The sequence below is a fragment of the Ictalurus punctatus genome, chromosome 28 (assembly GCF_001660625.3).
Source record: "Ictalurus punctatus breed USDA103 chromosome 28, Coco_2.0, whole genome shotgun sequence".
NCBI classification, from domain to species: Eukaryota; Metazoa; Chordata; class Actinopteri; order Siluriformes; family Ictaluridae; genus Ictalurus; species Ictalurus punctatus.
In genome coordinates, this window is record NC_030443.2 from 15,270,443 (window position 1) to 15,280,335 (window position 9,893).

A 9,893-nucleotide genomic window follows, 5' to 3' on the forward strand; every position below is an offset into this window, starting at 1 on the left:
TCGTTATTTAAGGTAATGTTAAACCATTAAAGTGTAATAATTATAAGAAATGTAGGTGTTTTGAGTCTCCTTGACTGTTTTAGAGTGTAGAAGGTTATAATCGGGGAAGGAGATGAAAAGACAGACGTCAAGTCGGACACTTTTTTCCGCCAGTAGTGTGCTGCCACAATCTGCATTCATGAAGACAATAATAATAATAATAATAATAATAATAATAATAAAGTAATTAATTATTATTAATAATAATCTTCTGTACTGCTTATCCTATACAAGGTTGCAGGGGAGACTGGAGCCTATCCTAGGGGACTCAGGTCACAAGGCGGGGACTATCAGCCTACAATACATGTCCTTGGACTGGGGAGGAAACCAGAGTATCCGGAGGAAACTCCCAAAGCACGGGGAGAACATGCAAGCTCCGTGCACAGAGGGTGGAGGGTCAAACCCTCAAATCCTGAGTTGTGAGGCAAACATGCTAACCACTAAGCCATCATGCCCCCCCCCCCCCCACCATAATAATAATAATAATAATAATTGACCATGCATATTAGGCGCAGATTGCTTTTGAAATGTCATTTGAAATGTCTGAAATTTAAATGACCATTAATTTTCTTCTACATAAATAAAAAAAAAGTGGAATAAATATGACATTCTGAAATTTTAACATGACACAAATATTGTAACAAATATTGTACAAAATCCAGGTAACATCGAGCTGCATTAAGTTGAACACACCTGTTGTTTGTATAATCTATACAAATAAATGTGGATAAAAAAAATATAATAGAAATACATTAAAAAATTGCATTCAAATATAATTTAGAATTAATTTTCATATGATAATACTACGATATTTTAACAAAATTTTGTCAATGTATTTGCAGTCTGTGTAACAACAAAGATTTAATATTTAATAATAATAATAATAATAATAATAATAACGAATTAACATGTATGTGTGATCTTGTATTTCACTCTCTCCTTTTTGTAAGACTGCACAAAATAAATGATTTATTAGTTCATTATTTTTTTTAAGTTCCGAGACCAGTAGAATGGCTGAACGTTTGAGTGTGGAATTTGATTGATTTGTCAGCGCACCAATAGAAATGCGCCATGTAATGAGCGCAGCCAATGGGAAGCGCTCAGTGGATTGTGCTAGAAATACGATGGCTGCCGCCTTACATTATCGCTGAAGACACATAGGGGAGAGAGTGAATGTGTGGGGAAAAATGGCTAAAGTTATGCTGACACTTTGTATGATATTCGTTGCGTCTTTAAAATCTTCCTTGTCTGATGATGGCCATGAAATGGAGGAGTTTCTAAAGAGAGAATATTCGTTGTCGAAGCCATACCAAGGTAGGAGCCGGTGTCATGCATCATGCCCCTTCATATAAATATTGGGCATATACATGTTCTAGATGGTTCCGTGATAAGATATGTGTTCAGTTTGGCATATTTTAGATTGCTGTTTTAGTGTATTTAATGTACGTAGTAGAGATAACTTAATGAGCTCTAATAGAGCATCTCTATATCCAGCAACACTGATATAATAGGCTCGTGCATTGTTGTTGTTGTTGCTTGTCTTCCAAAACCAACATGCATCCATACTGCATGATGAATCTAGGTTTATAAGATTTATAACAACCAGCAAAGGCTTTAATTGAAAGGTTGATTAATCTGAATCTGATTATGATTGAATCAGGAATCGGCTCTTCCGGATCTTCCCACTGGGAGCTGATGGGTGATGCCATGGTAACCACCGATCAGGTGCGCCTCACTCCGGATATGCAAAGCAAGCAGGGGGCAGTGTGGAGCCGCATGGTGAGTATCACATCTTCCATCCATTAAAGGAAAAATCCACCCTGAATGGCATATAATCAATATGTGATCATTAGTTGTGCAAATGATTCACTTTCTAAGTGCTGATAGCAACGCTTGCAGGGGTTCATGTCTACCTAAAGTGACAGCGCTTTAATTCTTAACCCTACATTCCGTCTAGCAAGTGACAAGTCGCTCATGTCGCTTGTAGTTTGTCTCTTGTGTGTATGTTGAAGCTGCCATCCAAGACTGCAAATTGAACATTCGCGAATAAATCCCATGTGTTCTAGAGAACAAATGGCTCTCTCTGCCATTTCTATTCTGTCTGTTTGACAAGGGGCGTACAGTGGCTTAGCGGTTAACATGTTCGCATCACACCTCCAGGGTTGAGCGTTTGATTCCCGCTGGCCCTGTGTGTGCAGAGTTTGCATGTCCTCCCCGTGATCCGGGGTTTCACCGGGTACTCCGGTTTCCTCCTCCATTTCAAAGACATGCATGGTAGGCTGATCGTATGTGATTGTGCCCTGTGATGGATTGGCACCCGATGCTCCCTGGGATAGGCTCCAGGTCCCCCGTGACCCTGTAGGATAAGCGGTATAGAAGATGGATGATTTGTTGAGGCAAAGTCATATGAATTTGTTTGATGCGCCTCGAGGAATTTATTCGGTAAATGTTTGTCCATCATAGTTTATTTTTACCGAATAAAAAACTGCTAATGAAAGATGCAAACTGTTCTACAGAATACTACACAGCAGTAAACACTTTCCTTTTAATGAAGTTGAATACGTATTTGCGTGTGTGTGTGTGTGTAGCCGTGTCACTTGAAAGACTGGGAACTGCAGGTGCACTTTAAGATCCATGGTCACGGGAAGAAGAACCTGAATGGAGACGGCCTGGCGGTGTGGTACACAAAAGAGCGGATGCAGAAAGGTAAAGCACTAATGCCTGTGCAGATACACAACATTCAGTATAAATTGTATTCACGTCCGAATCATTTCAGCATTTCCCCACTGATATCGTTACAGGCCCAGTGTTTGGAAATAAAGATTTCTTTACAGGGTTAGGTCTGTTCGTAGATACTTACCCTAACGAGGAAAAACATATAGAGGTATGATTCTTGGTAATATTTCCTGTCATACCGTACCACAGCGTTATTCTGATGCAGAACAATAATCGTTCCCATAATGCAATATTAGAAGAGAGTAAATCAGAGTTTTAGTGCTCGTCCTTATATGTAATGGGTGATAATCTGTTTCTGTTTTGCATTTCTTTTGCATTCAGGCTCAGAAGAAAAGGTACACCCCTCGCACACAGGTACAGCTCTGATACAAATTCGTGTTTGGCTTAAGCTGCAATTGCTTTGTTTTGCTGTTAATCCACACACAATCACAGCAAGCTAATATACATAAATATCCTTATTTCTTTCACAATAATTGAATCCAGTTAGCTTGTGTAGTATGGAGCATATACTGTACACTGATCAACCATAATGTTAAAAACCACTGACAGGTGTCGTGAATAACATTGATCACGTCATTACAGTGGCACTTGTCAAGGGGTGGAATATATTAGACAGCAAGTGAACAGTTATGAGAAGCGAAGGCTAACCCGTCTGGTCCGATACCAAAGAAGAGCAACTGTAGAACAAATTCATGCCGAGTATGATAGACAGGTGTCTATCAAGTGCATCGCAGATTGCTGTGTATGGGTCTGCGTTGCTTCAGAACAGTCAGAGTGCCCATGCTGACACCCTGTCCACCACCGAAAGCACCTACAATGGGCACATCCTGGGGAAGAGATGGCACCAGGATACATTATGGGAATAAGGCAAGCCGGCAGAGGAAGTGTGATGCTATGGGCAATGTTCTGCTGGGAAAGTTTGGATACTGGCATTCATGTGGATGTTACTTTGACACATATCACCTACCTAAACATTGCTCCAGTCCAAGCACACCCCTTCCTGGTGACAGTATTCCCTAATGGCAGTGGCCTGTTTCAGCAGGATAATGTGCCGTGACACACTGCAAACTTTGTTCAGGAACGGTTTGAGGAACATGACAAAGAGTTCAAGATGTTGACTCGGTCTCCAAATTCCCCAGATCTCAATCCGATCAAGCGTCTGTGGGATGTCCTGGACAAACAAGTCCGATCCATGGAGGCTCCACTTCGCAACTTACAGGACTTAAAGGATCTGTTGCTAACGTCTTGATGCCAGATACCACAGCACACCTTCAGAGGTCTTGTGGAGTCCGTGCCTCGACGAATCAGAGCTGTTTTGGTTGCACAAGGTGGACCTACACAATATTAGGCACGTGGTTTTAATATTGTGGCTGATCGGTGTACATTGCACTATTATAGTGATATAAATTCATTATTTATAGTTATTGTGTTATCATAATATTATTGCTGAAAGAAAACTAATAATACCACAGCACTGCTGAATTCTCGAATGCAGATGACAGGTTTACAGTATACTGTATTATTGTGTTCGTTCTGCGTTATCGTTTCTATAGTAACAGCTCTTTCACAGGGAAATGGTGACATTTTCTGTAAAGAGATATTTGCATCTCATTTTTGAAGGAGTCTCCAGTGTCAACACTTTTTACAACAGTCAGAATTAAAGCTGTAACTTTAGGTTTTCTGCCACAAAAAAATCTTTCATGAACATATCTTATTAACCTAAAGAGAAAAAAGACAGGCTGGTGAGGGAATGACTGTTAATGTATAGCTGTTAAAGGTAACAGGAACTAACCGTGAATGCAACTATAAACCGATATAAAGTATTATTATTAGGGGGGCAGTGGTGGCTTGGCGGTTAAGGCTCTGGGTTACTGATCGGAAAGTCGGGGGTTAAAGCTCCAGCACTCCCAAGCTGCCACTGTTGGGCCCTTGAGCAAGCCCCTTAACCCTCTCTGCTCCAGGGGGCGCTGTATCATGGCTGACCCTGCACTCAGACCCCAACTTCCTAACATGCTAGGGTATCCGAAGAAAAGAATTTCACTGTGCTGTAATGTATATGTGATCAATAAAGACTTATGATCATTATCATTATTATCTCATGAGTATTTCATTAATGAATAAGAAATTGTTAGAGATTGCAGATTTATTACTGTGGTATAAAAGGAATACAACACTAGGATTTGCTGTTATTGGTAAAATAATCAACTCTGAAGTGCTAACAGTAACTCACCACCGTACGTGTCGTGCCTTGAAGTGTTTCATTCCTTATATGACTCAATGAATTGTGTCGATATAATGATACTCTTAAAAAAAACAAAAAACAACTCCTTACAACTAATTGCTTAGTGCTTGTATTGCTGAATGGATTTCCTATTTTAAACAATGGCCACGGTCCCCAATCCCACTGCAGACTTCTTGTGTAGCTGGCTTTTCAGTATAAACTCATGTGGGTGTTCGTTTCTATAGAAATGTTTTTAACTTAACCCTCTTTCTGTCGTGCATTACAGAGGATCTTCCCATACGTATTAGCCATGGTGGGGAACGGCACGATCAGCTACGATCACGAGCGTGACGGCAGACCCACGGAGCTGGGCGGCTGCAACGCCATGGTGCGCAACCTCAAACACGACACCTTCCTCTTCATCAGATACGTCCGGCGCAGACTCACGGTGAGTAGTGCAGGAGACGCTCCAAGAGAACACCATAGTCTATTGATAGTCTCTTTTGACATTGCAAGTATTTCGAAGGTGTGGCTTATCAGTCATTCACTTCGGCTGCTACCGTTTCTGTACAGGTCATGATCGATATCGACGGTCAGCACGAATGGAGGGACTGCCTGGACATACCGGGGGTGCGGCTACCTCAGGGCTACTACTTCGGCGCCTCGGCCATCACCGGAGACCTCTCGGGTAAAACATTCTCCCATAGTCTCGAATAGGCACTGTAGCAACTCATGCTGGTGAACTAGTGTGAAATACAATTTCATTTCTAAGAATGAAACGCTGAAGTCGTGTCAAAAATGAACGTGATCCACATTTAAAAGCAATCACGGCAGTGAAAAATGTGAAACGGAAACATCCCAAACGCTTTTTTTTCTAATTCTTTGCACTGCTTTGATATCGCTTGATTGCTTCAGTGACAATCAATCAGCCTGAGGGCTACATTTATCTTTTTTTTTTTAAACGAGTTAAACGCTGACTACGTGGCAGAAGTGAACGTGATTCCTCGTCGCACTGCATTTCAAGTTTCATCACTACGTGGATGACATGTCACAAATGAAAAGCAATAGCGTTTGTGATTGCTTTTCTCACTGGTACGAAATGTTCTCCGTAATAATAATCTGCTTATAACGTAATTAAATTCTTATCCAGTACATGCGTACATATACGTGTATAATGTAATACATCTGTGTCATAACATCATGGCCAGTTAAGCTTTATGAATGATTACGACTTGCCATGACATGTTTGGTTTTAACAATAAAAGTTGTGTTTGTTTTTTTTCAAAAAAAGACAACCATGATCTCATCTCTCTGAAGCTGTACCAGCTGACAGTACTCCGGAGTAAACTAGAGGAAGAAGACGATGAAGAAGAGATCACAGTTCCAAGTGTGGACAATATGGAGCTAATCAGGAGTAAGGCGGAATTTATATTAATCCTCAGCAACAACTTCACGTTAATTAGGCAGATGATAACGTTAACGATACTTCTCAGAAGTATCTCATAAGGCAGCTGGATACGAACAAATTGATCCGTAAATCGTTTTTACAGGAGCGTTTACATAAGAAGTGAGGTATTCGGGAAAATCCCGTATGGGAAAAAACGTTCGTGTCGTACAAAAAGCTCGTGAGTCGATGTCATTTGGAGTCTATGGATCAAAGGTTCACATTTACATCAGTGGCGTGCATTTTATATATACGCGTGTTGTCTGTTTCACGTAGCTTAGTTATTTCAGTTATGCATGCAACTGAAAAATTTTTGTTTAACTCAGACTTTTTATATTAATGACTTGAAAGAAAGCGATCCGAAAGAAATCTGGAAATGAAGACAAATAAGGCTAGCTATTCAGTTAGGACAAAATAAATGGCACCCCTAGAAAGAAGGAAGCATTAGTGTGTGTCTGTGGTAGCTGACTCGCTGCATTGGCTGAGCTGCATTAATGGAAGATTTAGTGCATGGTGCAATATCGTCGACATATTGCCTTTTTATGAAATTTTTTGGGCATCACTACAAAACACATTTGGTTTTCAGATGATCCGGTTCATAAAACTGCAAGCAAAACCTCTCTTTCTTTCTCTCGCAGGCTACGAGGAAGGCGAAGGAATGAGCAGTATCGCTATCTTCTTCACCGTGCTCTTCTCCATGCTGGGCCTCTTCCTTCTTATTGTTGTGAGCATTGTGGTTTACAGCCACTGGAACGAGAGCCGACGCAAACGCTTCTACTGAGCTCTCAGCAGATTGAAACCGCGACTAGAACTTCTGGATTGGGCTCGATGGGTTCACGAGCTCCCCAGTATCGGTGCACACTGAGCAAATGGGTTTGATTTTGTGCACAAAAAAAGGACGGATGAAAGACTTAGCCATGAGAACAAAGGAGTTTTAAATGCTAAGAGCAAAGCAACGTAGGAACCGGGATTCAACCCCAAACCAGCAGGGCTTTATAAGATTGAAAGTATTTCTCGTATAAGACAGATGTTTTAAGTATAAATAGGAAACGGCCTTGACTGTTTTTTTTTCCACTACAGCCCCGATATTTATGAAACGATATTCTGAATTGTTATTTTGTTGTTGTTTTGTATTATATGCCACGTTGATAAGCAAAACAATATTGACAAAGGAATTTGCCTTGTTGGCCAATATTAATTCAATCCATATGTTGTCAACATGATGCTGGATTTTTAGAAAACTTGTAAGCAAATATGTCATGTGACCACTAGGGGGTGCTATGACAGTCAAATAACTGTTTCTCAGAAATGGCTGGTTTGATTGGAATTTTATACAAGTGTGTTTTTAAGAAAAAACTTAATCACTGGTAGATTTAAGATATTTGACAATTATTTATCCAATTCTTTGTCCAGTTTTCACAAATATTGTAGGCTGATATACCTACAAGCTGCAGTTTATTAACTAAAAATGTTTGTTGGCAAAATTTTCTAAAACGTTTCATTAACTATGAAATCAGATGAAAAATTTGCATCATGACATGATTTTTATTTAAAATTGTTGGGGAAAAAATAGGTATCCTCTGTAATGTGAAATGGTTATAAAAACCAAAAAAAAGGAGCAGAAATAATGTCTCGAATATTTCGTTCGAGCGTACAAATATAGCGTAGACGCCACCGAGTGATTGATGGGGGTGATTGATGATGTACTGTTTGAATTCTTATAAACCTGTAAATTTAATGGCAAGCAAACAGAACCTTTTTCCTTGTCTGATTATATGGGGTGCTGCCTTTACACCGGCAGTGTATTGCATGTAGTCTCACGTGTGTTCTTGTGTTGAATGTTGAGTTTGGGAACTCTGCACTGACTGTAACTGACTGAAAACCTCAGACACGGAAGGAAAGCATCATTTATTGTGTGGAACAGTATTTTATTAATAAAAAAAAAGTTTTGTTTGAATTTTTTTCTGTTACAGTTTTATCAGAAGTGCTGCCTAAATCATTTTTATTGACTAAAACTGTATTCCCATAAGAGAGTAAACTGGAGTAAAATAAAATCAGAAAACTGAAGTTTATGAATGAACTCTATAAACACATCCAGTTAGCTCCAATGTTAATGAACGTGACCTTTCTTTGTTCACAAGCTTAATATCTGACTGCATACATGATTGCTGATACGATGACATGAAGACTTCTGTGAGGAGAGGTTTACTGAGCATTTTTGGAAGGAGTCTCCACTATCAGAACTTTATAAGACTCAGAAGTCAAGCTGAACCTTTAAGTTTTCCAACACAGGAAACTCTTCAGAACAGAGAACGTTGATCTTTTGGTTAAGCCATTCCTTTGGATGTATGCTCTGGATCATCGTCATACTGAAAGGTGAAATTCCTTTTCATGTTCAGCTTAATAGTAGACACTTGAAAGTTTTGCACTAAACGTGGCTGGTATTTGTGTGGCTGGCTGTGGCTCAGGTGGTAGAGCGGGTTGCCCACTAATCATAGGGTTGGAGGTTCGATTCCTGGCCCATGTGACGCTACATGCCGAAGTGTCCTTGGGCAAGACACTGAACCCCAAGTTGCTCCAGATGTCAAGTTAGCGATGGCAGCTCTGCTGCCATTGGAGTGTGTGTGTGAATGAGACACAGTGTAAAGTGCTATATAAGTGCAGACTATTTACTGTGCTTCACCTTGGGTATAGTGTTCCTTTTGGTGATGTGCTTATATTTTTGAATAACTATTCCTTTTGGAATTGGTCTTTTCAGACCATAGCAGATTTTGCCATATGTTTGGGATGATTTAGTTGAGCTTTGTTTTTTTGTGTGTGTGTGAAAAAGGGTTTCTGTCTAGCCACCCTACCCCATAACAAAGACATGCGAAGACTGTTCTCACATGCACAGAGTAATCAGTACTTGTCAGATATTCCTGCAGCTCATTTAATGTTGATGTGGGTCTGTTAGCAGATACCCTGGTACCTTTTTGTCTTAACCTTTTGTAAATTTTAGAGGGACGTCCTGTTGTTGGTGATGTCATCGTGGTACGCCATTTTCTCTGCTTGATGGTTGATGGCCTTCAATATGCTCCATAGTACATCTAATGTTTTGGAAATTCTTTCATACCCCTCTCCTGATCGATACCTTTTGACAGCAGTCAGCAGTCGGATGAAACCAAGACGATGTCTAGAAAATCCTACAGAACAGCTGATCTTTATTTGGGGTTATTCAGAATAGTTTCATTGATGACAGCTTGAATGTGATTATAATTATACAATTATAAATGATATATTATGTTTTTCCACTTAATTTTTATACATTGTAATTTCACATTGAGGTTGGAAAATGTTCTAAGATGATTTATCTTGGTTTCATTTTTTTTCATAAATAAACCACACACACACCATTTTAACATGGGTGTGTAAACATTATATCCACTATAGATTTAAAAAAAAAAAATAGTATGA

At 39.7% G+C, this 9,893-nt stretch overlaps 2 protein-coding genes across 2 annotated transcripts in view; one reads left to right on the forward strand and one right to left on the reverse strand.

The window, feature by feature from the left end:
- The window catches only part of LOC108259741 (uncharacterized), a 109,734-nt gene that overhangs the window by 12,219 nt on the left and 87,622 nt on the right, over window positions 1-9,893 (reverse strand). The window lies entirely within an intron of this gene.
- lman2la (lectin, mannose-binding 2-like a) lies at window positions 960-8,507 on the forward strand. Its single transcript, XM_017460632.3, has 9 exons — window positions 960-1,353; window positions 1,700-1,818; window positions 2,628-2,745; window positions 2,841-2,923; window positions 3,097-3,129; window positions 5,283-5,444; window positions 5,570-5,684; window positions 6,288-6,410; window positions 7,079-8,507. The coding sequence occupies exons 1-9, from the start codon at window positions 1,227-1,229 to the stop codon at window positions 7,219-7,221; spliced, it is 1,023 nt and encodes a 340-aa protein (XP_017316121.1). The 5' UTR covers window positions 960-1,226; the 3' UTR covers window positions 7,222-8,507.

Bases quoted from the DNA above. Each gene is read 5' to 3' on its own strand.
- lman2la (XM_017460632.3), top strand. From the start codon at position 1,227: ATGGCTAAAGTTATGCTGACACTTTGTATGATATTCGTTGCGTCTTTA. The intron at 5,445-5,569 runs GTGAGTAGTGCA...GTTTCTGTACAG, and splicing joins ACGTCCGGCGCAGACTCACG to GTCATGATCGATATCGACGG. The intron at 5,685-6,287 runs GTAAAACATTCT...TTTCAAAAAAAG, and splicing joins CATCACCGGAGACCTCTCGG to ACAACCATGATCTCATCTCT.